Genomic DNA, 27,947 nt, shown 5'->3' on the forward strand with positions numbered 1-27,947 from the left:
TCGTGTCATGTTTTATAAATAAATTAAATATGTATCAAAGCAAATTAAATTTCGACTATCATTTACTTTATTCAAATTAATAACTCATAGTCATATGTGAATTTCTTTGTTTTAGAAGAAAAGTATGCATGATTTTGCTTAGAATATATATAGTCCTGTTTTAGAGACAGGCAATTTTTAAGTCCTGCTATTTTTAAGAAAATATGTAAAGACTGACTTCGGATAAGGTATTTTTAAGTCCTGGTGTATTTAAGAAAATATGTAAAGACAGTATTCACAAAAAGTATAAGATCTTGAATTTATAAATAGTTTTTTCTTGTTGCAAGTAAGAGTTTTAGAAATCGATTTCAAGATTTATGATTACTTGCTACACCAAGTAATCAAAATAAATTTTGTATGTATTTTATAGATACAATTTGAAATTAAAAGAAATCGCCCCCATACTGTGCCCTAAAAGACTGTTATTTTTATAAGATGCATAAGTTATAAAACCATAGGATTACATAGATGATAGATCATTTAATTAAACATGATACTACTATAAACTGCTTTAGATGTAGATGGTGGTGGAGAGGTTGTTGGCCTACAACAACAGCCTTGTACACAATTCAATTCAGCAATAATTTGTTGAATACGAAAAATATATATGCACTTAATTTTAAGAAAATGCTTCAAAGTATCATATATAAGGAGCAAACTTATTTAACATTCTCTTGCACGCAATAATATTGCTTTCACAAATGTATCCCACATCCATGACTTCTTGGCGTGGGTAACTAGTCAAGTAAAAGAAATAAAATGAAAAGAAAATGTAAAAAACTCCTCAAGTAAGAGTAGTTTAAGAATAAAGAACGGTCTAAAATTTCATCTTGAAAATGTGAAATTTAGTAATATTTAATATTATCCTCATTTTCAGACTACGATGTCAAACAATAAATGAATTAACACATGTTCTCTCTCTTTTTTTTTTTACCATAGGTGTACTGAACATGTTTTTGGCGTAATCTGATTAATCTTGCGCGACCGCGTTTGTGAATTAAAGCCGAAAGTCTTCCAGCTGATGGCGGGGTTTGAACTCGTAACCTTAAGGTCACCACAACTTCGTGTTGTGACCGTTGGTCATGCTCTCTTTTTTCAGCTCATGAGATCATTGAGTTGCCACTTTCTTGATGTGTATTGGGTAGTAACTCCACATTTATGTGCAATAATCTTCAAGCTATAAATAATAAAGAAATTAAAATTTAAATATCAAATGTTATATAGTCATGACACTAAGCACACATTTCCACTATATGAATGGAAAAATGGCAAATTCAAATCGTGATAATGTGAGTTAATAAGCATGCAACATGGATTTCTCAATACAATGATAGTTGATTAGTTTCTTCAACTCTAAATTAAAATGTAATCGTAGCCGTCACGAACTGTTGATTCTAGAATCTAGATTGAATTATCGAATCACAACTTTTTAAGCCTACGAATTAATGGCACATGTCGTTGGTTGGATGATGGCACCAACTTGCAAGACTAATTTGCACTCAACTCATGGTCAACACTATTTGATTTATTTGCTCACAAAAATGTTCAATACAATTTGTCAATTTCACTTGGTCCTATCTCCTAACTGGATGAGGACTATAACTGGCATTTTCCAAATGTTCTTAGTATAAAAACAATAAATCAATTGATGTTTTTCTTATGAGATAAATGCAATTTAATCAGACTTAATTGGATTATGACTTTTATATTGTTTAATAATGTCATGATATTTTTATTCGCGGTATACTTGTCTATTTGAATTTACAATTAAAATTTAGATATTAATTTGACATTAAATTCAAAATTGATTGCAGACTTTAAAAATTCATTGTCTGGAAAAAATTTCAACATTATTATCAGAAAAAATTTCGACATTGTTTAAAATAAAAATATTACTGCCTCCGTTCCCCAAAATTTGTCTCACTTTGACCCGGCACAGGTTTTAAGAAATGTAATGAAAAGTGAGTTGAAAAAGTTAGTGGACTGTGGGTCCTACTTTTATATATTAGTTTTATTTTAAAATGTGAGTAGAAAAGAGTTAGTGAAATATGCGGTCCACTATCAAAATGGAAAAAGTGAAATGATCAACTTTGGAGGACGGATGGAAATGGAAAAATAGGACAAATTTTCAGGGACATAGATAGTAAAAATAATGAAATCACTATAAATACAAAAGCAAACTCTCTATATCTGATACCACTGTCTAAGAAAGCAACGACGAATAGAAGAAAACAGAAACAAATACACAATACACATCTTGACATTATCTATCAATTTCGTCTGCGCAGTGAATTAAATAACCACAAATAGATAGCAAAGCACAGATAGTATTTATTTTTGCCGAGAAGGTCTCTGAGTAGTCAACCCATATGCCCGAGTGTATCCCTTTGCAATCAGTCTAGCCTCATATCTCTCTATCAATCTGTCTAGTCTTCTTTTGATAGTAAACATCCATCTACACCTAACTAGTTTTTCTCCATCAGGTAATTTGCACTTCTCCCAAGTGTGGTTTTAAGCTAGAGCTTCCACCTCCATTTTCATAGCTTCTCTCATGGCCCCCTCAGGTGAATAGAGAATTTCTTCTTCATCACACGGTGCTGCTTCAAATGCTCGTGCTATCTCAGACATGTGACTGATTGCACTGTTCGTCATAGCGTATCTTGTGTTTCGACCGATCTTTTCTAGGAGTATCTCTTCAGAGGGGACCCTATGTTGGATCATGGAGATAGGACATATCTTCCAGTATCTTCGTCAATAGTGGCCTCAAACCCATCTCCTTTAGTCACAGTTTTTGACCCCTCTTCTGTTTCACCGTTAGCACTACTAGTAATATCAGTGGAAACAACTTCAGGAGTAGAGTTACTTACGTCGGTCAAGAGGTGAGCAGACTCTTGAACTTGATAGTTGATTGGACTGGACTATACTTCCAAGACATGCTCGGTGGAAACAACTTCACCGTTAACAACTTCTAAGACAAGTAAACTCTTGGGCTATACTTCCAAGACATGCTCTTTTGTTTCACCGTTAGCACTAATAGTAATATCAGTGGAAACAACTTCAGGAGTAGAGTTAGTTACAACAGTCATCAAGTGAGCAGACTCTTGAACTTGATAGTTGATTGGACTGGACAATACTTCTAAGACATGCTCAGTGGTTCTGAAAACCTTCTCGTCTAGGTCCACTGTCGATGGACTAAGAGAAGGCAGACAATTTAGAGTGTCATTGTTCCTTTCACTCTCTTCAGACATGTCACTACTCTCCCCATGACGTCACAACTCATATTTATATAGATACGCTTAGACTTTGGATCATAACACCTATATCCCTTTTGATGTACTCCATATCTGACAAACACACATTTCACAACACAAGGGGGAAGTTTTGTTCTCTCATGTTTAGGGATGTGAACGAAAAACTAAGCTTCCAAAGTTAAAGGGTGGAAGAGTTAAGGTTGGAGGGATTTAGGCTTGTTCGGACATAGTATGCAATGGAGTTTTAAAGGCCAAATTTGTATAGCAAGTCAGTTTACAAGGTAAACGGCAGTTGCTAGGCTTCAGGCCAAAAATGTTTTGGGACTTGGGATTCAATAAGCATGGCTCGGGTCATTTCAATGAAGAAATGGTTTTTCTCTAGGGTACGCCGTTTTGTTCTAGGGTGTGAGAACATGTGGTTTGAAGGATTATCCCAGTGTTTTGACATAACTCTTTCATACTTGAGTTAGCAAACTCCCCCTTACCAGAATAAAGGATTTGGATGTTTTCTGAAATTGAGTTTGCACAAGTTTGTAGAAATGTGTAAAATGTTGAAAGACGCCAGATTTTAATTTCATACGAGTGCAGTCATCAATAAAGAGTAGAGAATAATGAAACCCTTGACCCCCTATTATCACTGCAGGACCCCACACATAAAAATGCACTAAGGAAAACAATGTACAACCCATGTATTATTGAATTTATAAGGTTGTCTTTGGCTTTTGGCCAATACACAAGTTTCGTAATACATATTCTGAGTTTGGGTAAATTTCGGTAAAAAGTTAATATAAATAGCTTGCAGAAGGATTAGTTAATCGACAATGCCATAGCCAAGTCTCTCGATTTGCGGACCCGTGAGTGAGCATAGCAGTTCCTTTTTGAGCTATCACGTCAACATAGTACAATCCGTCTCGCTCAGTGCCACGTCCAATAATGTCCTTCGACCTGATATCCTATGTAAACAAAAATTGGTTGCATTAGCAGGGAGCAATTAAATTCTCTAGTGACATGACTAATTGAGAGTAATTTATGAGATAAGGACGGAACATAATAGTTTAACAATCACAATGTCGGTGAAATGTTTACCGTTCATTTCCCCTCAATATTTATAATATAAATGGGAGAATAAAGGAGAGACGGATTGGATAATACTCATAACTTTCATCCCTCTCTCTCAAGAAAGAGTCGCCGATTTCTTCTCCTACTTTGTGAGAGAGTTCTGTCTTCTTTATTCAAGTCCTACATATTTGATAAGATCAGTCCACCCTGATATCAAAATATAGTTCGAAAACAAATCAGAAGATTCGTGATCCAGTGTTCAAGATCATCATGTGAAGAAGTAGCGAGCAATATACAATTCTTTGAAAAAATAAAAAAAAAGGTTTTAAATCCTCTGCGTAGAATAGCAGGTATTAGGTTTTAATTAATCAAAAACATGTTTTAATTCAAGTTTTTTCTAAATAATCTACTAAATATATTCTGATTTATTTGTTCTTCTGTTGCCAACCCCATTCAGAACATTTATAGGGATATGAAACATTTATTAGGAATATGAGGAAATACTAAATGTCTCATATTTGAATGATTTATATTCCCTCAAATCTCTAATAAATGTCTCATATTTGACATGTGTGAGATTTAAGAAATTATTTGAATTTATGTTAGAAAGTGAATGGATAAAATTGGTGAAGGCATGACTCCTATTTTTATATATTATTTTAATAAATGCCTATGAGTAGAATAAACTAATAACATATGTAGTTGACTTACTAAAAATAATAAGAGAGAAACATTTATTAATCTAAATAGGTTAATTTTTTGAAATATGTATTACAGATATGACACATTTATTAAGAAAAAGAGGGAATACTAATTTTCTATTAGGGGATATGAAACATTTATTAGGGATGCGAGGGAATACTAATTTTTAGTAGAGTAGTAATAGATTAATAAAAGTTGTACTCCATCTGTCTCAATGTTTCATTTTTTTTAATTTATCCTATTAAAGATGACACATTTTTATTTTTAGAAAAAAATTTCTCTCACAATAAAATAAATATTATATTTTTCTCTTTCCACCTAACACACAAAAAAAACCTTCTAAAATCCATTGTTGTCCCACAAGTATGACATCTTTTATGAGACGGAGGGAGTAGTATATATAATGCTGGGGTATATTTTATAGATTAAAAGTTAGAATTGAAAATAAAATATTAGTAATTTTAAAAATATATATGACATAATACAAGAGAAATTTCATATAGAAAAGTATTCTTCCCAAATTTTGCTTTGTAGAAAAACGAAAAATTTATTTATCTTCACAAAAATAAATAATAAAAATCATTTCATTAAAATACTATGAATGATTATTCTGTCAAAAATTTCATTTTGAATCTTTTAATAGCGGTGGATATTTTCAAAAATAAAATCAATCACATAATTTTTTTAAAACAAAGGAAAAATTTAATTAATATAATTTTCCTCCTATGATTGTAAATATGGTCAAATTAGTCACACAAGTATATAACTAATGATGCTATCAATTCAAAATAATTTGATCTTATCCTATTTAAATTTGAAGGACATTTTGTATATATAATATTTTGTCAGTTTATCTTTATTCTTTTGTTATTAGGGGGTTTGAAACATTTGTTAGGGACATGAAGGAATACTAATATTTTTAGGCGAGACAAACATTTATTAGGGATAAGGAATAGTAATATTTTTAAGCGAGAGAGTTGACAAATATTCTACATTTATTAGGGATAAGAGGGAATATATTTTTAGTTTAATTACCATTAATGAATAAAACAAATTTGAAAAAAAGAAAAAAAATAAGTCTTTCAAATATACAATTTTAAAGTATAATAATTAATAATGATGTATTAACTATAATAGTCTTGAATTTTGATAAAAAAAATCGTACACAAATAAATGATTGAATACAAACAATAATATACAGTATATTGTAATTAACAATAAAAATAAGAAACAGAGAAGATGATATAAAAAAAATTGTCAATTGTGCCCTTGAGACCGGAAAGAGCGAAATGGGATAGAAAATGTGCAAAAGTTTCTAAATGAATTAAAATTTGATCTAGGTATCTCGCAATTTATCATATGTTGAAAGGGATATTTCTTAGAATCTATGGAAAACTTAAAAAGTTGACGTAATATTGACAAATAAGTCAAAAAATTGAAGAATGTGAAATATCCATATATTGCTTGGTATGCAAGTGGAGTATTTTTTCATCATCAAGCTTTATTAATTTTTCACCGAATCCAGTTTGGGCGAAATTGTGGTGCAGCAAGAAGTGAAAAAAAGAGATTAGTTCATACAAATCTGGTCTCTCACTTAACCCCACCTAGAATAAGAGTATATGGATTTGTCTCTTTCCTCTTCAATCTTTATAAAAAGCAGTTGGAGCTTTCCCATTATCTCATGCACAAATAACCAAAACTCCAAACTTCCTCTTTGTCATCTCAAACATAAACGCACTACCTATCATCCTATATAAATTCCAACTTTTTTCTCCAAAACAACAAAGGGGTCAAGAAAGTTTTCAAATTGAACCCCTTTTTCTGTCTCTGTCTCAAAAGCCATGGGTTCAACCTTAAAAATGTTGGGAATCATGTTTAGTTTATTGTTGGCCTGTTCATCTGTTGGAGCCACAGTTTCTTATGATGACAAATCCTTCATCATTAATGGGAAGAGGAAAATTCTCATCTCTGGTTCCATTCACTATCCAAGAAGCACACCTGAGGTACCAATTTTTCATTTAACTATTAAAGATTGAATTTTTTTTACTTGATTATTTTCTTGGTGATAGCTTACTAAAAAAGATCGAATTGTTTTGCTTGACTTGATTATTTTCTTGGTGATAGATGTGGCCTGATCTCATTCAAAAGGCTAAAGATGGTGGGTTGGATGTTATACAGACATATGTGTTTTGGAATGGGCATGAGCCTTCTCCTGGGAAGGTACATTTACTTCATAATTTTTGCATATAGGAAAAAAGATTCAATTTTTATTGGGTTTATTGTTGTGGGCAGTACAATTTTGAAGGGCGTTTCGACCTCGTGAGGTTCATCAAATTGGCGCACCAAGCAGGTCTCTACGTGCACCTCCGCATTGGGCCTTTTGTTTGTGCAGAGTGGAATTTTGGGTGATTTTTATGATGTCAAATCCAAGTAATTTTTATGAGCTACTACATTGTTTCTTGATCACTGAAATGATTTTGCTGCTCAATTGTGATGCAGGGGATTCCCTGTTTGGCTCAAGTATGTGCCGGGAATCGAGTTCAGAACAGACAATGGCCCTTTCAAGGTCTACACTCTCACACAAAACATACTCACATTGTATTTGAAATGAGGATTTTTGTAGCTGATGATTTTGGTATGTACATGTTTAATTGTGATGAAGGCGGCTATGCAAAGTTTTGTTCAAAGGATAGTCGGGTTGATGAAGTCAGAGAGTTTGTTTGAGCCCCAGGGAGGACCTATTATCATGTCTCAGGTACATACGCGCGCACACGTATATGTATGTATGAGTTGGCAATTTTGTTGTGACCAGTTTTGAGAGATGAATATTGGCAGATAGAAAATGAGTATGGACCAGTGGAGTGGGAAATTGGTGCTCCTGGTAAAGCTTACTCAGCATGGGCTGCAAAAATGGCGGTGGCTCAAAATACCGGTGTCCCGTGGATCATGTGCAAGCAAGAAACTGCCCCCGATCCCATGGTGAGAATTTTTCACTTTTTCTCTAACTTGTGTGTATAGTTTCAAACAAGTCAGATCGATATGTTTTTTTATTGATTTCACTTTTAAAAAACGGCTTATTGAGTTTATAACTATCGTTTTCTTGTTATAATAATACGCGACAAAGGGACAGCTCGGTCCAAAAATCTACTAATGATTTGACTTGTTGAATTAATGATCATATCAGTCAAGCTATCGTGTGACGTTTGCTTATTTTCTGCAACATTTCTTTGTTCTTGTGAATATTTCCTAATCATGTGTAATCGTTACAGATAGATACTTGTAACGGGTTCTACTGCGAAGGCTTTCATCCTAACAGGCCGAACAAGCCAAAAATGTGGACTGAAGCCTGGACTGGCTGGTAAAGAATGAACTTAGCTATCTGCATAAGTAACTCAATTTTTCAGCTGTAATATGGAAGATCTCATTGTTTGATTGGATACTTTAAGTCTTTCATACGTCGTGTAGGTATACACAATTTGGTGGAACGATTCCTTACAGACCTGCTGAAGACATGGCCTTTGCAGTGGCTAGGTTTGTGCAGAACAACGGCTCCTTCTTCAATTATTACATGGTAAGTTGACTCTTCAAAATAGGCAGTTACGGTATCCTGATTCGAAAGAAGTGAAGGATTGGCAGATAACAAAATGTTTGTCTTCTGTTGCATGTTTGTACGGTACCAGTATCATGGAGGGACGAACTTTGGACGAAATGCAGCTGGTCTTTTTGTTGCCACCAGCTATGATTACGATGCTCCAATCGATGAATATGGTAACCTTTAATATCAGTACTATCATCGTGTTCAGTGATGTTCTTCACGAAGAATTGATCGAGCCATTGTTTGGTGAATAGGACTATTGAACGAGCCTAAGTGGGGGCACTTGAGGGACTTGCACAAAGCAATCAAGCAATGTGAACCAGCTCTAGTGTCGTCTTATCCCACAGTCACGTGGCCCGGGAAAAACCAAGAGGTGAAAATCGATAAAATCTTAGCTTTCCAACTAAAATTTCTCTTTGATTGTACTTTTAACATTTTGCATTGACCTCGTGCTTATCATCCGATCCTCAGGTTCATGTCTTCAGATCCAAGACTGGGGCTTGTGCTGCATTTCTCTCCAACTACGACCCTACATTCTCTACGAAGCTGACATTCCAAAACGTGCAGTATGATTTGCCCCCTTGGTCGATCAGCATTCTTCCCGACTGCAAGACTGTTGTTTACAACACTGCAAGAGTAAGCTAACATGACATCTCTATAGTAATCCTAAATGAATTAAAGATTTCAATATTTTTACATGTGGCTGCAGATTAGCTCAAAAAGCTCCACACCGAAAATGTTACCTGTGGGTGGTGCGTTAAGTTGGCAATCATACAACGAAGAGACTCCTTCGGCAGATGATAGAGACACAGTTACAAAGTCCGGCTTATGGGAGCAACTAAGTGTTACAAGAGATTCATCTGATTATCTGTGGTATCTGACAGAGTAAGTGATCAACTATCGAGTTTCATCTTGAATGTTTCAGGCCAAAAGAGGTTGATGTGATCACTCATTACGATACAAATTTTCAGTGTAAATATAGCATCCGACGAAGGATTCTTGAAGAGTGGCGAATGGCCTCTTCTCACAGTTATGTCAGCTGGCCATGCCTTGCATGTTTTCGTCAACGGAAAGCTAGCAGGTGATTTATAGTCTCTTGTTATGTAAATGTACGCGTCTTCTCCTTTCTTATCTATATATATATTGATATGGTTCTGCCTCTACATCAGGAACTGTGTACGGAAGTCTGGACAATCCTAAAGTGACATACAGTGGCAAAGTAAATTTGAGAGCCGGAGTTAACAAAATATCTCTACTTAGCGTTTCTGTGGGCCTTCCGGTCAGTGGAACCGTACTTTTACTCTTATCTCACACCAGCATTGTCCAATCTCTTACGGGACTCGTTTTATTTCTTGAATATGTCAGAATGTGGGTTTGCACTACGAGAGGTGGAACGAAGGCGTTCTTGGACCTGTCACATTGAACGGCCTCAATGCGGGCACGAGAGACTTGACAAAGCAGGAATGGTCCTACAAGGTTAGATGCTGTTGAATTAATCAGCAGATTTTTCCTTCCTCCTAATTAAAATTTTGGGATCAAATTCATCATTGTGTTATTATTCTACATGAATAGACTGGCTTGAGAGGCGAGTCGCTGAGCCTTGGGACAGTGACAGGAAGTTCATCGGTTGAATGGGTGCAAGGATCCCTTGTTGCTCAGAAGCAGCCCCTAACGTGGTACAAGGTAGCCGGTCTCACTCGAGCGAGCCCTGATGAGTTTTGATGACAGTAGAGTTTAAATCTGTTTCATTTGTTTGCAGACTACATTTGAGGCACCAGGCGGGGAGGATCCATTGGCTGTGGACATGATGAGCATGGGCAAAGGCGAGATATGGATAAACGGGCAAAGCATAGGCAGACACTGGCCGGCATACATAGCAAAGGGTAACTGTGGGAACTGCAACTATGCAGGCACATTCAATGAGAAGAAATGCCAAAGAAATTGCAATCAGCCCTCACAAAGATGGTAAGGCGCGAATCCACAATCGCAATTACGTGACATGATTTTATTGCAAGCAACGTAACAAGTGGTGTGAATTTCAGGTACCATGTTCCGCGGTCATGGCTGAAACCGAGCGGGAATTTGTTGGTCGTGTTTGAGGAATGGGGCGGCGACCCAACGAAGATCTCCTTAGTGAAGAGGACAGCATGATTAAGAATAGAAGATAAGCTGCCTATAGAAAATAAGATGTGATTGAATCAAAAAACAAGACTGGTGAATTATAGAGCTAATTACAGATGTAGTTTTGTTCTCATACAGACATACATATCTGAAAGTTATGAAGCTAGTTAGTTAAGTTCAATACTATAAAAAAAGGAGGTGGTTTGTTATATATTCAATGCAACAATCAAGATATATATCAGTCTGAATATCATATTTCATCCAATAGCATAATCACTCTTTGCAACATTGTCCAGTAAAATTTAATATAAAAAGAAGAATTGTGAATTCTGGCAAAACATGTGCTAGAAATCATTGCATCCAAATGCCATGACAGTTTTCAGTATTTTTTAGCCTAAATTAAAGCAAAACATATCAGTCTGCCAGTTTAATTGTACACCAGTTCAGAGGAATTTAAATGGATTCGGAGGGAGAATGTTTTGCCGCTAAAAACACAAGGGATATTGGCCCCTAATATCATAAAATTTTATAAAAATTTGTTTTTTTTCCACGAACTTTCAACTTGGCAATAATATCACGAACTTTTTCCGTTGGTATGGATAAAGTTCATGATACTCCCTCCGTCCCCAAAGAGTATGAACTATTTTCTTTTTCGTCCGTCCCTAAAGAGTATGAACTTCCTAAATTGGAAAAAGTCAAACAACATACTACTCTTACACATTATTTTATTTACAACTTATAACATTACTATTAACAGCTTATACCATTATAATAATATGGACCCACTCTCCACTAATATTATTTTCACTACTATTTCTCTCTCTTTTACTTTTTTCCTTATTTATTAAAACCCGTGCTAAATCCATTATTCATACTCTTTTGGGAGTTGGGATGGAGGGAGTATCATTTTCCAATAAAAACAAATTTTTGAAATTTTTAAGATATTTAGGGCCAATATCCCAAAACATGAATGTCTTCGATTCCACTTTTACCATAGTCTATATAACAATACTCGCAAGTGTAACAGTTGCTCTCGTAGCTCAGTTGGTTAGAGCACCCGTTTAGTAAGCGGGAGGTCTTGAGTTCGACTCTCAACGAGAGCAATCGTTCCATTTTTGTATATTGCGACAGTTAGATTTTGTAAAGTATCTGTGCGGAATAACAACTTTCGAAATACTTAACCCATCTTCTATACGATCAGTTATTACATACGTAATGTATGGAAACTCATAGATCCACAAATCGTCCAACTCATGTGATATTTCCTTGACAAAATTGTTTACATCCACATTTTTTAATATGGGATGGAAGACTTAGGGCTGGGGAAAAATACCGAAATACCGAAAAATCGGTCTTACCGTACCGAAAATACCGAATTTTTGGTATACCGTGACTTTCGGTATGGTATGATACCTTACCGAAAGATTGCGGTAAAGTAACGATATGAATTTTCAAATACCGCGGTATACCGCTGCATACCGAAATTCGGTACATACCGTAAACTAAGGTATATACCGTAAATTAAGGTATATACCACAATAATATAAACACAATTGTATATAAAATATATTTTATATATTTTTAAATTATAAATCTATTGTGAAATATAAATATAATTATGAATAAATTATATTTAATTTATTTTTAAAATTATAAACTATAAATAATATTTTAAAAACTCTAATTTTCTATTTTAATTGATGTTGAAAGTCAGGTATACCGCAAAAATAAGGTATACCGAACTTCGGTACGGTATACCGAAAATGAGGTACGGTATCGGTATGGAAATTTGTCATACCGAATATAAGGTATACCGAAGTTCGGTATACCGAAAACTTTGGTAAGGTAAAGGTATGACTTTTTCGCATACCGTATTTACGGTAAGGTATACGGTATGGTGGTTTCGGTAAGGTATACCTTACCTACCCATCCCTAGGAAGACTTTATATGTTGAGAAGGAGAATGATTGGAGGCTATGAAATGAATAGTACTACATCCGTCCCAAGTTATTTGAGTCGTATTTTCTTTTGGGTTATCCCAAACATCTAATCTCACCAATTTTATCCTTTCTTTCACCTTACTCTCTCTTCTTTCCTTACTTTATTTTCTCTTCCACTTTATTTAACTCACTAAACACAATTTTCTTAAATCTCGTGCCGAAAAAAAACGCCTCAAGTAACTCATGTGACGTTTCCTTTGACAAAATTGTTTACATCCACATTTTTAATATGGGATGGAAGACTTTATATGTTGAGAGGGAGAATGATTGGAGGCTATGAAATGAATATTACTCCCTCCGACCCAAGTTATTTGAGTCGTATTTTCTTTTGGGTTGTCCCAAATTATTTGAGTTATTTCTTTTTTTGGCTAAAAACAAAACATCTAATCTCACTTATTTTATCATTTCCTTTACTTTACTCTCTCTTCTTTCCTTACTTTATTTTTTCTTCCACTTTATTTAACTCACTAAACACAATTTTCTTAAATCTCGTGCCGAAAAAAAACGTCTCAAGTAACGTGGAACGGAGGGAATATCAATTAAGGATATGGGTATATATAGTCTTGAAAATAGTTTAAACATGGTAAAGAGTGTAATCCAAATAATGCATCAATTTCTTTCCTTTCTTAAATTTCTATCTAATTTTCTTCATTTTTTTGTTGTTCTGCGCAATGTTCATACAATGGTCACAACTTTTTCTATAGAATTTCGATTGAGGCATGCAAAATACCAACACGAAACTCTTTCAAAGAAAAAGTGAATGATATGAATTAAGGACTTATTGGACTTCAAAATTACCAGAAAAATTGGCTCGAACTAAGGCTGTTTTTCAGTTTTGACATTTTGTACCTTTTTAAATCTTCTTCTATAATTTCTAAACAAACACTTCAAAATACCAAATATTTCAATAATGGACATAATATGAATGATTAACATTAAACAAAACGAATAAAATCTATGCCTTAAAACCATGCAAAATCCGTGTATCAGTTGTTTACTAAGTCGGAAAACCGTGGCTCTTCTTTCATTTTGCTCATTTCCTTTGGCGCTTCCTTTGGATCATTTGAGTCGAGACATTTGTCCAACTGATCAGTTTGGAATGAATCTCATTGTAATATAAATGCTCTTCAGGAAATGCATATGGTATAGCCTCCTCATTATTCCTTTGGGAGCTACTTTGTTTCATGTTCCTTTCTTATCTTTTACTTCCCCGTTCTATGTTAATAGAGTCATTTTTCTATTTTGGAAAGTTTGAAGTTAATTGTGTCATTTCTATTTTTCTCAAAATGTAATTTCCCCTTTTACTTTGTTCTCTCTTCATCTCTCTTATTTTTTCCATCATCAATTAACACAATATTCTTAAACTCCGTGCTGAAAAGAAATGTCTCTGTTAACAAGGAAGGAGGGAGTACTTCCCAATCAAATTCTTAAAGTAATACTCCCTTCATCTCACTTAAGATGACACACTTTCATTTTTAGTTTATCTCAAATAAGATAACACATTTCTACTTTTGAAAACTTTCTCTCTCCAATTAATATACCCAACTACTTTTTATCTCCCTCATCAAATATTCAACTCTCTTTTTGTCTTCATTTAATACTTCTCCTCACATTTTCTCTCCAATTAAACACATTAACCAACAACTTCTAAAATCCCGTGCTGATTAAGAAATGTGTCATCTTAGATGGAACGGACGGAGTAGCACCCAACGGATCAGTCTGGGTTTTAACTCTTTCTTCGCTAGACATCAGTAGGTAAGGTCGAAATTTATCGAAAGAGTACACAACTGCTAGCATCTCCTTTTATATGGTGTCATAGTTCCTCTGAGCTTGGTTGAGTGTTTTCAAAGCATAGAAGATAACGTAACTGTTCACATCAATCTTCTGGCCCAATACAACTACCACTGCAAATCACTTGCATCCACATCGCTTCAAACAGATAATCCAAGTTTGGTGCATGGATTATCATAGCTGAAGCTTCATTACACGCGTCATCAAAGTCAAACTCAACATCATTTTGAAGGAGACTTGTTAAAGGCTGCGCCACCTTGGCGAAATCTTTTATGAATCTCCTATAAAATGTTGCATGGCCAAGAAACCCACATATCTCCTTATAGTTACTTGAATGAGGCAGCGCAGAAATCACCTCTACCTTCACTTGATCAACATGAATGTCTCTCACACTATGTGCCCAAGTACAATACCCTCGTTGACCATGAAATGACATTTCTCAATGTTTAGAACCAAGTTCTACTTTAGGCACCTTTCCAATACCACATCCAAATGATGTAGGCGTATTTCAAACGAGTCACCATACACCATGAAGTCATCCATGAAGATTTTGATGCACTCCTCAAGTAGATCAGAAAGGATACTCATCATGCACATTTGAAATGTTTAGGTGTGTTGCACAAATCAAAAGGCATTCTTCTGTAACCATACATTCCGAAAGGGAAGTGAATTTGGTTTTGTCTTGGTCTTCCGGATCAACATAGATTTGAAAGTAGCTGCTATACCCGAACAAGAAACAAAAAATACTTCTTCTCTGCCAATCGTTGCAGCATTTGATCTATTATTTCGAGCTATTTTAAGCTGCGTCAATGTTCCTCTTCCTTCCCCACTTCTTTAATCTTCCCCTAGTTGCTGTAAAATGAGTTTGCTATTCTTATCAAAGTGTTGTCGTGACAGTTGGGTTCAAACTATCTAGCAACGTGGAATTAGAAAATGCGATGTGAATTAGAAAATGTGCAAAGAAAATATAAGTTTAACTCTTACTATTTCTACAATATGAGGCATTTTGGGAAGGGTCACAAGAACAAAATTGTGAAGCTTTATCCAAAGCGGATAATATATTAATAGTGTAGAGTTTGGATATATGCGTAGTCGAATCATTAAATGACGCACCACATTGCTCTTTATAAAATTACCACAACCACGCATAATTGTTAATAAGAATATTGCACGATAGTTTAATTGAGCTTTATTATATGTAATCCGGAATTAAAGATACATAATAAGAATGAGACAACATGGGATTGCATCTTGTTCAGGCAAGTGATTGGAAGCAGCATTCCTTGGCAAAGGGCACAACCGCAGCAGCAAGCTGGTCCAGCCGAGATTCATAAGTATGGTCAGCACCGTCGACCAACTTCAGCTGGTGGTTCGGTGCCACCTTCCCGATCTCGTATGCTTCGTCCAACGCCACGTCGTTGTCCGCCGTGCCATGAACCGTCAGCACCCTGTGCATTCCATACATTTTCCACAACTTTGACCATTTCCACTTCTTATATACACCACATGCTTAATTAAAGCTATCCATATATTTCCTCTGTTCCACTTCAATTAGGTTACTTTTCTATTTTAGGAAGTTGTAACATAATTGAGTCATTTCTATTTTTAGAAAAAATATATACTTTTTCTCACTTTATTTTTTTTTAATTTATTCATCCTCCGCTCAACAAACTATTATTAATCTCCGTGCATAAAAGAAGTGTCGCAATTGACAAGGAACGGAGGGAGTAGTACTTACTTGCATCTGGGGTCCATCGTAAGCCATTCTTCATCAATGCTACTGTTCAGCTGCTTAACATCTTTCACTTCTTCCTCCGAGGTTGCTGTTGAAATTTGAATCATCATTCATTAATTAGCATAACTCAAATTTGAGAAAAAATGTAGAATTTATTTAAATTTATGATACCATTTCTATTTTTAAGGTTGATGTGCCATGGATCATAACGGCCAGAGACATTGATCACAGCACCTACATTGTGATATTTAGATGCAAATTCAAGGACAATATTGGCACCTGAAATATCCAAAAAAAAAAAAAAAAAGGATTTATGCCAAATCAATTTTATCTCAAACTTTAAATTTATTTAAACTCTTGAAATATTTGGTAAATAAAGATCGAGCTTGACTCAATAATAAATTATTTACCACTAATTAAGGGTGTGGGCTATAGTTTCATTTAGGAGAATTAGGAGTACTATATTTTTGTGTTGTATTAATTTGAAAGTCATGTAATTTGTATAAGGGATATTTGCATCTAATATCACAAAACTTTCTAAAAGTTGGGTTTTTCCCACGAATTTTAAAATTGGCAAATAATATCACGAACTTTACCCCTTGTTTGTTTTTTCCCACGAATGAAAAAATTCATGTTATTTTAATACATTGAAGAACAATTTTGGAGGGTGTGATTCAAGAAAAAATTATCTTCAAAGATTGAAAAACTTGAAGCTCTCAAAATTGTTGTTGAAAATTACGAAAAAAAATCCGTTTATTTGAAGAATTATTTCATTCGTGGGAAAAACAAATCCGAGATAAAGTTCGTATATTATTTGCCAATTTTAAAATTCGTGGGAAAAACCCAACTTTTTAAAAGTTTTGTGATTAGATGTCAATATCCCTTCGTATAATTGTATCTAAAAATTAATTTAATTATTATTGTGGCAAATGTACCTTTACTATGGCCAAGAACTGCAGCAACCGGACGGTTTATTGTAGAGAAGTATTCAACCACAGCTCTCAAGTCTTCAATCTCACTATCGTAGTTACCACTATAATAAGAGTCTTCAGTGTACCTACACATCATTTATGAAACCCAATAATTCTAATTTATATTTCCCAATTTTTAACATCGAAAGAATTATTGTCGAGTCAGAAAGAATAAGTAACTCAGTTAGAGAAAAATCAAAGCGAAATGCTGTGACTCCTTCAGTTTCCAAAGCATGAGCAAGCTTGACCATTGCAAAGTGCTCCTGCAAATTATAAAAATCAATCTCAATTGAATCAATAAAATTATAACATTAATTAACATTATAAGAAATTACTATTAAGAATTCGCTAAATTTGTCTCCTGTGATAATTTCATCCAAAAACCAATTAGTGATAGGGGAATGGGCCCATAAACTTATATAGCGATTTCGGTTTCAGTTCTCTTTATAGTTGTATTATATTTTTTAGTTTCAATTGCCAACAATATGAGATGGGTCAAGATTTGGATCCAAAATCATATTTGAGTTACATAATTGTAACTGCGATAGGATTTTGGATCCGAATCTCGACCCATGAGGAATTTTGATACAATCGATATAAAAGAAGAGATCGTATCGCCAACCTTGGTAGATCGAAAAGCATGGCATAAGACAACGATATTGGTTGATCCAGTATCATGTAGCAAACCATCAAGTTTCTGGCCATGCTTGTTTACTACTGTTATTTGCTTCAGCATTGTTGCTGGAGATTTGATTTCAATATTTTCCATGATACTAAAATTTGACTACCTTGGTTTTAGAGATGGTGCAGCTTCTAAGTTGAAGGGGTGTTTTTCTGAACACTGAGCTGATGAAATTTGGTGTTTAATAATGGAAGGGATTCTCAATTTAAAGCCACAAATTGTTAGTAGTGTGTGTCTGAGTAAGAATTTAGTCGCGTGGGCATATTGCCACGTGGTATGTTCAATCAATCACGTTTGATAAAGAGAAAAAAAGAAGGAAAGAAGTGGTTTATGCAATTATGATTATGATTACTCGGGCACACTATGTAGTAATATATTCCCTCTATGAGTTACATTTCTTTCTAGTATGAGTTTAAAAACATGTTAAAAAAAATGGGTGAAAAAATAATGATATATGAGTCTCACTTGTATATATTAGTTTTAAATAAAATGTAAATGAAATGAGTTAGTAGAATGTGGGGTCTAATATCATTTATAGTAGAAATAAACTTAGACTCATATTGTGGACGGACCAAAATAGAAAAAATGACTTGTATTCGTAGATGGAGTAAACGGAGGGAGTATCCGTGAATCTGTATTTTTATTCAAAAGAAAAAGGTGATTTAATTATGTTCCTAATTTGCAATGAGCATTAAATAATTTATTTTGATGAGGATATTGAAATTTGCTATAGTCACTTATATAATATTCATAAATGTATTCGTACTATGGGTAAAAGTAAAATAAATTTTTGCTTGGAGTGATAACACAAAATGATGAACTATATTTATAGCTTTTTAAACTGCTTCAGCATAATCCAAAATTTTTACAGAGCAACATGATGTGCAATATTGATTTATATATAGCAAAGTTGTAACTGAAATATTCACATATCATTCACACTCGAAAAGATGAATGCTAATGTGCAATTTTGACTTATTTATATCAAAGATGTAACTGAAATAATCCCACAACCATTCATACATGAAAAGATCAACGGAAATGGCAAAGTTATTTTAAATTAACACTTGAAAAGATAAACATCTTCTGCAAATTTGATTTATCTATGCCAAATTTGTAACTAAAATAATATTTTATCATCCACACTTCAAAAGAGAAATATCATTATGCAATTTTGATTTATTTATGCCAAAGTTGTAACTGAAAAAGTCGCATATCATCCGTACTTAAAAAGAACATTATTCTGGAATTTGACTTTATCTATGCAAAAGTTGTAACTGAAATAGTCTCGTGCATTCACACTTGAAAATAGCAATGTTACAGTGCAATTTGGATTCACCTTGTGCCAAAGTTGTAAATAAAATAATCTTATACTCCCTCCATCCGCCATTAAATGTCTCATATTTCACTGGCACGAATTTTAAGAAATTGTTTAACTTTATAAGATAATAAAGTGGATAGAAAAGTTGGTGGAATGTAGGATTTACTTTATGTATTGATTTTATAATAAAATGTGAGTGCAATGAGTTAATGGAATGTAGGGTCCACTTAGCAAATATGGTAAAAGTGAAATGGAACATGTATTGGTGGACGGACAAAAATGAAAAAATTGGACATTTAATAGCGGACCATGGAGTATCATTCATACCTAGAGGTGGGTAGGTACGGTATACCTTACCGAAACCAACATACCGTAAATACGGTATGCGAAAAAGTTATACTTTTACCTTACTAAAGTTTTCGGTATACCGAACTTCGGTATACCTTATTTTCTGTATGACGAATTTCCATAACGATACCGTACCTCGTTTCCGGTATACCGTACCGAAGTTTGGTATACCTTACTTTTGCGGTATACCTGACTTTCAACATCAATTAAAATAGAAAATTAGAGTTTTTAGAATATTATTTATATTTTATAATCTTAAAAATAAATTAAATACACTTTATTCATAATTATATTTATATTTCACAATAGATTTTATGATTTAAAAATATATATAATATATTTTATATATAATTGTGTTTATATTTTTGTGATATATACCTTAGTTTATGGTATATACCTTAATTTACAGTATATACCGAATTTCGGTATGCTGCGGTATACCGCGGTATTTGAAAATTCATACCGTTACCTTATCGGAATCTTTTGGTAAGGTATCATACTGTACCGAAAGTCACGGCATACCAAAAATTTGGTATTTTCAATATTTTTTCACTACGATAAGGCTGGTATTTTGATATTTTGGTATTTTTCCCCAACCCTATTCGAAAAGAGCAACGTCACTATTCAATTTTCATTTGTATGTATCAAAGTTGTAACTGAAGTAATCTCATATCATTCACACTTCAAGGTATCGTCACTATTCAATTTTCATTTGTATGTATCAAAGTTGTAACTGAAGTAATCTCATATCATTCACACTTGAAAAAAGCAACGCCATTCTGCAATTTTGATTTATCTATGTAAAAGTTGCACCTAAAATAATCTTATGATCCTATCACTGATCACACATGAAAAGAGCAACTTCATTGTGTATCTTTTGTTTATCTATAAATAATCTCATATTATTTCAGAGAAGGATAATATTAAAATTTCAAATATTTCGGCCACAAATATTCTCATTCAATAAGATTGATAACTTTTATTCCATTATCAATATTTATACCTAACTTAAACATTAAATTATTGGATTACAAAAAGTGAGAGTGTAATACAAAAATTGTCAAATACTACCAAACATCGCATATGCTCACAAATTACCGAGCACGTAGCGAGCACCTTCCATATTAGTGAGTACTTACGAGAAAAAAAAATGATTTAATCAGATTATGGAAAAAAATTGAGAAATTATCAAGCACAAAGGTGCTGGGGAAATGTAATATTTAGCGAGCACTTTCCCGAGCACTAAGTCAAGTGCTCCGTTTTTTCGACGCAAATAAATCCGGTAAAACATTACAAGAGATAACTTGTATATAATGTGCTCCGTGACATATTTATTTTTCACAACATTACTAGAGTAAATTATTGAGCACCTTTGTGCTCGCTTTAAGTTATACTTAGCGAGGAGTACTTTCCAAGCGATAGATCATGTACTCTGTTATCTTTTTTGCGCAAAATAAATACAAGAATTATTGCAACAGATTATCAAGCACCAAGATGATCGGTAACATATTTAATTTTTACAAAAAGTATTAATATAAATTTAGCGAGCACCTATGTGCTCTATAATTTTTTAATCTTAAAATAAGTTACTGACTACTGAGCATCAATATTCTCTATAAGAATCATTATTATTATCATCATTAAATAAATAATTATTATATTAAAAATAGAATTTAAATAATGATATATTTATTCTTAATGCCGAGCATGTTATTCATATCAACATGGCGCTTTTGTTTTCGTCAAAACAACTCTGCTTCAACAATATGAATAAATTATGGTGGCAATACTATGTTAAGGACCTTCTCCTTAATTGCGATCTGCAGCGTGTTTGCGGCGATCGAAAAGTGTTCCGGCGCTCTTCGTCCGGTCGGTGAAAATAATAGTTTCAAGTTGTGCGCGGGTTCCTCCCATCGGGCAACGCGATAACTGGCGGCTAATAGAATACTTCGGCGTCCAATCAGGATCGGCGGAGGGTATCCAAATTAGGATTAGAAAACATACTTTATCTTTGGGGAGAAATAATAATTCCTTAATTGTAATAAATGAATACAATATCTCCTATTTATAAGATTAGAATACTAAGAAACAAATATCTAAACAAATACGACTAAATAATTGAGATTTCTAAAGATATGATATAGGATCATGTCATACTATCACAATTTTTTTTAACACAACATACAAATATTAGTGTCCCCTTATTGTGGCGCATTGGTATTTTAGGTACATGAAAATGAAGACAACAACCTAAAAGTAGCCATTAGCCAATATAATGCATGGTTAAAGAGGTTAACGGGCTATGTGTTTGAGTTAGCCAAGCGGTAGAGAGGTTAATGTCTTAGTACAAAGGTCTCAGGTTAGACCTTTAAATTTAAATTCGTTTATCAATAAAAAACTGGTTAGCCTGTTAGTAACGTAGCCAAAGTTTCAATCCAGACAGATAGAAGTGGAATCAATAAATTCACTGGTCCGAGTGAGACGGGAAAGTGAATAGAAATATCGATCATCTGTAAAGACAAAGAAACACCTTTCACCTGTAGAATTGCTTCAAAACTTTGCACGGAAAAGTTTCGACTTTCATGGCACTATCCCCTTAACATGGAAGTACCGTACCTGATTAGCAGCACCCAAATCAGAACAACCCTTTTTCAAAAGCCCTTCGGAAATACCAAACAAGACTAAGCACGCCTTTTGCTTAAACGCCAAGAGTTAGGTTCATGATATCTGTCATAGAGTGGTTCAATACGCTCGTCTCTTGCGCTTGCTCATTTTCGTAGGACCTGACACTTTGAAGAACCTTGGAGCTAGTTCAACCAGCCACTTTGGATATACAACAGTCACCTCACGCATATACTCCTTCGTAGTCATTCCATCTCTCTTACTTACTCATTCTTTTCTTACTTTACCAATTTTTCTCTCTAACTGTATCAATTATGCATTAAAATCCGTGTTGTTTCAAATACTTTTATTTTTTAAGGAAGGAGATAGTATATAAGAAGGAATCGTTTTACTCGAAAGTTTCACTAAGAAATGATGTTAAAATAATAAAACTAACCACGGTTGAATATACAGGCAATTTACTAGTGTACATAATGCAGATGCGATTGACACTAGAAGCATAGAAAAATCAAACAAATTGCGCAATATGCCTCTTTCAAATCACAAATTTTTTGTTAACTCCACAATCTGAATCTGATATAATAATAGGATTACACTATCAGAATAACTGCTACTGGAGAAATCAATTGATGCACGAGAAGGCAATGACTGGCCCTACACGCCTACGCTACAACTACAGCTGCAGCAAGAGATTCTTCATCTGTTATGTCTAATGCAGCAAGAGCTTCTTCATTATGAGATTTGTCTTCATGATCGGGTTCCATATGCAGAAGCTTATCCCTTAGCTTCTTCTCCAGTTCTTCTCTTACACTCGCATTTTCAGAAAGATGTTGCTTGAGTGCGTCCTGACCGTGGAAGTTTTGGTCGTTCATTTTCAAGAACGAGCCTGATTTTGTGATGAACTTGTGTTTGCATCCTAAGTTTATAAGCTCGGACTCTCGGCTAATGCCTTTCCCAAACTCGAGCTCGAACTCTGCCGTTCTAAATGGAGGTGCATGCTTGTTTTTCACAATCTTTATAGCAACTTGGCTTCCTGTGATCTGCAGGAGAAACAAAGCACAGTCAAACAAGGAATTGATACAGAATTACTTAATAATGTCTCAAAAATACGCAGACTTATGTTACTATTAGAGTAAAAATAACTATAATTCAAAATGCATTATCCTCAACTTTTCTTGAATAAACACTAGTACTAGGTAAGAGTAACTCAAGACTACCGAGAAAAATACGTTACAGATGATATCAGGTAAGAGAGTAATCACCATACGAAGTAACAATGCCATTATCATCAAGTCACTTCATCAAATTTAACTCGAAATATCAGACTCCACATTAATAGTATTCTAGTTGTTTGAGAGTGTGTTTCAACATAGACCTGCTGCATACCACCAACAAGCAGGTAAGACGTTTGAGTCACTTAAATGGGTGGTTAGCATGTGTGCGAGAATGTGACTCTAAAAAATGGTAAAAATACATAGCAAAACACAATAACTTTTATGTCTTTTATATATTAGCAAGGTGAGACAGAACAAATCACCAATCAAAGAACAAAGTCGTATCAAAATAAAAAGGATCTGAGCTTCAGCCTTCAGGAATCCAAGAAATGAGCAACATAAGTACCTCTTCTCCTTGCTTGACCATTCCTGTTCTCCTGATATTTAGACGTACCGAAGCATAAAATTTCAAGGCATTCCCACCACAAGTGACTTCAGTGGGTCCACCAAATCCAAAAGTGGATAGCTTTGCCCGGACCTATAACCAAACATAGCTTGTCACAACTCACAGCACTAAACAACAAAAATGATATTTACTTTTACGGTTTACCAGCCTAACCCAAATTTTACACTGTACCAAATTAGTTTCACTTGATCGACCAGTTCCACATATTTTATGATTTATCTCCATGCCTTAAAAGGGTCAAGTCTTGCACTTGACTCCAGTACGCAAGAAAAAGGTATAAGTAGACATGACATGTTCTGAACACTATTCATTTATGTGGATGTTTACACATTTTAAGGACTCTCAGAACATATCTTAAGGCCTAGAGTCTAAACTAAGAAGAGGAGGAGATATTATAAATATTAACAGAACTAATTAAAAGTTTTGGGAGCATGCCTGATTTGTAAATAGTAATATGGTCTGCGAGAGGGATAAAGAGTGGCATATTTTCCGTAGTGCCTGGCTCATAAGTCTAGCTTGCATAGCCATGTGAGCATCTCCCATTTCACCATCTAGTTCACCTTTCGGAACCAGAGCAGCTACCTACAAGATGATACCACATATCAGGTAAGAATAGACTGTCAGTTAGCTCCTACCCACAACTTTTTTGGGAAACTGTAACAATCTTACTGACACTATCCACAACAACAACATCAATTGAACCACTTCGGATAAGGGTGTCCACCAGACTGAGTGCTTGCTCACCGCAATCTGGTTGTGATATCAGCAAATTTCGGGTATTTACTCCAATGGCCTCAGCCAAAGAGGGATTAAGTGCGTGCTCGGCATCAACAAAGGCACAATAACCTGTAGAAGGAAGAATAGAAGCCAAGTGTCAAAGTCTGCAAATAAGACAAAGGATGAAGAAGGTCCAACTAATTAGAACCTATTCCATATAAATTATTAGAACTAGAAATCTTTTGCAAGAATACCATACACATGTATTAGTTTCCACATGATATTCGTTAAACTGTGATTTTTACAGCAACAAAAACATAAGAGTAATAAAATAAAATTAAAAGGATTCTACATCTTATTTCATACAACAGTGAAGAGACTTTGATGATGTCATAAGAGCATGGGAGCATGGAGAGACTTTGATGATGACTACGGACCGGTAATGATGTCATAAGAGCATGGGAGCTTAGGATTTAAATGATTGATAGGTCCAAACATCACATTGATGACAAAAAGCATTGATGACAAAAAGCCTTTCTCAGCAAGAGCATATAAAGATTTTAATGTTCTGTTTTTCTTTCTTGGTTATCTATTAAAGCCCAAATTTCCAAACTTTTCCTTGAGTAAATACAAGTAAGGTTTCAAGCTGTTCAGTGGTCCATTAAACTGAACTCTTGCATGAATGCAGCAAAAGGTCCCTCTTCAGCTGCAAACAAATTCGCAAAACATAATTTTGTTGTAATAATGTATTAGGCATCTTGCAGGTCAGGGGGTGATTAAAATAAAAAAGTGGTTAGTTTTAGCCTAATATAAAGAGCAGTAATCAAATCTTATCCCAAAATTACTGTTTTCTATCATCAACTGCTGACTTTTACCATTTAATACCCAAACTATTCTATTTATCATCGGACGGAACTTTCTAGTACCAGAAAGCTACTAATTAGAATAGTCTTAAATGTTATGGGGAATTTCAGACGATCATAATTAGCTTTCTGGTCTGAAAAATCAACCAGATGATAGATTTGCAGAGTGTTATGGGGATATTAACTAGTGAAAGTCAGTAGTTCATGTTAAAAAGTATATCAATGACTTTGTAACAATTGGCATATACTCCCTCCGTCCACCATTTTAAAAGTCATTTTGACTCGGCACGGGTTTTTAAAAAGTTGTTTGCCTCTGTGAAGAAAACTGAATCATGGACGGAGAAAGTAATGATTATGAACTTAATCGCTTGGATATGTTTATAATTAAAGGATATTTCATCAATAATTTGATCCTCATATTGGGGCCCGTAGGAGTGGGAAATTGGGAATATTGACAAACCTCCCTGTTTTTGTGCCTCTGCAATCAAGTGTAATGCAAGGGTTGTTTTTCCAGAAGCCTCAGGACCATATATCTCCACTACACGCCCCTAATAAAACTCAAAGATATAATATTAGATTGAACATAATCAAAATGGATTCGTATTTTAAGTGTATTATAAAATAGGCATGTCCAAACTTCTCCATAACATACCTTCGGGAATCCTCCTATTCCCAACGCAACATCCAAAGAAAACGATCCTGTGGAAAGCACAGGGTGATGCGTATGTGAATCATCCCTGCCAAGCCACATTATGGATCCATCTCCAAATGATTTTGTGATCTGATCTAATGCTAGCTTTAGAGCCAAGTCTTTCTTGGACATATTCTCTTCTCCAGAGTCACTTGCAGCACTCTTTGTTTTCCTTTTACCTTCAGGCATACAAAATCATATGGTACTGACTTACTGACATAGCTTGCAAAGAGCATCAGAACAATTGCAACTTAACACTAAAATATCCTTGAAAAGTGGCAATGCAAAGAAAAGAAAAATCAACATGTGCTAACTTAGAACTACTACTATAAGTTAAGTACTTTCGATAATCTTAATTATCTTCTCATAAAATGCACAGAAGCCACTGGCGGAGTATCCTGCTGTGAGGTATTGAAAATGAAACTGCAATTATTCGAAAAGTAGGGCATAGAAACAGATTGAGAAACTTTCACTACCTTTGGTGGAAAATTGACGCAGCTGAATAAACCCGGATTCCTGCAAACCATGAAAACAAGGTTAAAAAATGAAATGATATTTGGCGCAATGGAAAAATGTTGGAGGAAAGAAGGAAAAAAGAAAACCTGCAATTGCGGATACATGTAGCGTCGGAGAGAGGAAGCACTTCGCAGAAGCCTCGCCATTGTAAAGATTAGGTGAGAGAATCAATTTGTAGGGTTTCTGGATTTTCCCTCCTTTTTCAACTTCTTGCCTTTCGTTGTTTCAGACACACAACAAAACTGAAAAGCGCTTAATTAAAATTAACTTCAAAAGATATCTTTTGTTAGGGTTAGGCAAATTCTATAACGGCTCATTTCAATAAATTCAAATACAGGATCATTTCACCAATAGTATTCAAAAACCTTAAAAAAATCACTAAAATATTATTGGAATCATGGTCAGTCAAACGTAGTTTGACCAGATTGTACGAGTGATAAAAGTTTTAATTTTTTGAAATTAAGGGGTATAGAATCGATCTATGTTCAAGTTCAATTTTCAGTGAGTGAAAATGATGGATTAAAGCTTGTCACTTGAATATGGAGTTAGGAGATTAAATAATTTGTTAATGAATTCAATATTGATAAAAGAACCTTTTTTAATCAAGTAGTACTAACTATTTAAGAGACACGATCATTACATGTAATAGTTATGTGCACAACAGATAGACTATATAGTTCACACACACCGAGCTAGCCTGAAGGCTTAAGATCCCAACTGTTGTTAGTCTCATCTTCCCCTTAGGCAAGATCCCAATTGAGAAACCAACTTCAATGTAAGATAATAGTAACATAATGATGTAGGCAAAATTACAACAATCTTTTTCAGCGTGGCATTTTCTCACATTTCATACCTTTCCAAAGTAGTTGGATAAACCGTTGATTTATGTGAGAAACTCAAATAGTATGATTCGGAGTCAATATAATTCACCTTCGTGTGATTTCCAGAGATGAATTTAATTGTGCAAGGGAGTCACAACCACCTCCAATTGATCATGATCAGTGCTTCCACATCTCAGGAGAAACTCACTAAGTGGCTCTCATTTTTGCACACAAGAATCACAGCTGCCGGAGCTTTCGTCTGTGGCTGACGTTGATCATTGCACGTCCCAGCCTCTCTAGACAGTTTCAAGGTTGTCGGATTTTGGCCCCTTGACATCATGCAGTTCTACCTCCTCTGTTTTTAGATTTTGCACTTCAAAGGATCAACATCAATGTTGCAACAACTGTCGAAGTTCACATTAG

General features: G+C 34.5%; 3 protein-coding genes and 1 non-coding gene across 5 annotated transcripts; 2 read left to right on the top strand and 2 right to left on the bottom strand.

The window, feature by feature from the left end:
- The first annotated feature begins 6,726 nt into the window (after positions 1 to 6,726).
- Positions 6,727 to 10,978, top strand: LOC125188643 (beta-galactosidase-like). The gene is made up of 18 exons (XM_048085615.2): positions 6,727 to 7,054; positions 7,176 to 7,271; positions 7,344 to 7,456; positions 7,551 to 7,617; positions 7,714 to 7,806; positions 7,887 to 8,030; positions 8,321 to 8,409; positions 8,517 to 8,622; positions 8,732 to 8,819; positions 8,901 to 9,019; positions 9,118 to 9,282; positions 9,356 to 9,531; positions 9,618 to 9,727; positions 9,816 to 9,925; positions 10,012 to 10,122; positions 10,219 to 10,329; positions 10,406 to 10,611; positions 10,689 to 10,978. The coding sequence occupies exons 1-18, from the start codon at positions 6,893 to 6,895 to the stop codon at positions 10,795 to 10,797; spliced, it is 2,175 nt and encodes a 724-aa protein (XP_047941572.1). The 5' UTR covers positions 6,727 to 6,892; the 3' UTR covers positions 10,798 to 10,978.
- Positions 10,979 to 11,796: 818 nt separating this feature from the next.
- On the top strand, positions 11,797 to 11,870 carry TRNAT-AGU (transfer RNA threonine (anticodon AGU)). Its single transcript has one exon. It is a non-coding gene; the product is annotated as a tRNA-Thr (tRNA).
- Positions 11,871 to 15,731: 3,861 nt separating this feature from the next.
- LOC125188644 (uncharacterized) lies at positions 15,732 to 18,109 on the bottom strand. Of its 2 annotated transcripts, none has more exons than XM_048085617.2 (6): positions 17,886 to 18,109; positions 17,444 to 17,526; positions 17,228 to 17,349; positions 16,464 to 16,526; positions 16,296 to 16,380; positions 15,732 to 16,005 (listed from the first exon to the last, which is right to left on the bottom strand). In XM_048085617.2, the coding sequence occupies exons 1-6, from the start codon at positions 18,030 to 18,032 to the stop codon at positions 15,813 to 15,815; spliced, it is 693 nt and encodes a 230-aa protein (XP_047941574.1). In that variant the 5' UTR covers positions 18,033 to 18,109; the 3' UTR covers positions 15,732 to 15,812. The 2 variants fall into 2 exon arrangements, with proteins under 2 accessions (XP_047941574.1, XP_047941573.1); XM_048085616.2 differs by having other exon boundaries at positions 16,464 to 16,571.
- A 4,644-nt stretch (positions 18,110 to 22,753) lies between these two features.
- On the bottom strand, positions 22,754 to 26,945 carry LOC125190366 (DNA repair protein recA homolog 3, mitochondrial-like). Its single transcript, XM_048087650.2, has 8 exons — positions 26,790 to 26,945; positions 26,664 to 26,703; positions 26,149 to 26,366; positions 25,957 to 26,044; positions 24,590 to 24,762; positions 24,352 to 24,498; positions 23,857 to 23,988; positions 22,754 to 23,276 (listed from the first exon to the last, which is right to left on the bottom strand). Exons 1-8 carry the CDS (start codon positions 26,847 to 26,849, stop codon positions 22,899 to 22,901), a joined length of 1,236 nt encoding a protein of 411 aa, XP_047943607.1. The 5' UTR covers positions 26,850 to 26,945; the 3' UTR covers positions 22,754 to 22,898.
- Between the last annotated feature and the right edge of the window lie 1,002 nt (positions 26,946 to 27,947).

This window comes from Salvia hispanica, chromosome 5 (assembly GCF_029641045.1).
Source record: "Salvia hispanica isolate PSC_SH4W2 chromosome 5, Shi_PSC_v1, whole genome shotgun sequence".
NCBI classification, from domain to species: Eukaryota; Viridiplantae; Streptophyta; class Magnoliopsida; order Lamiales; family Lamiaceae; genus Salvia; species Salvia hispanica.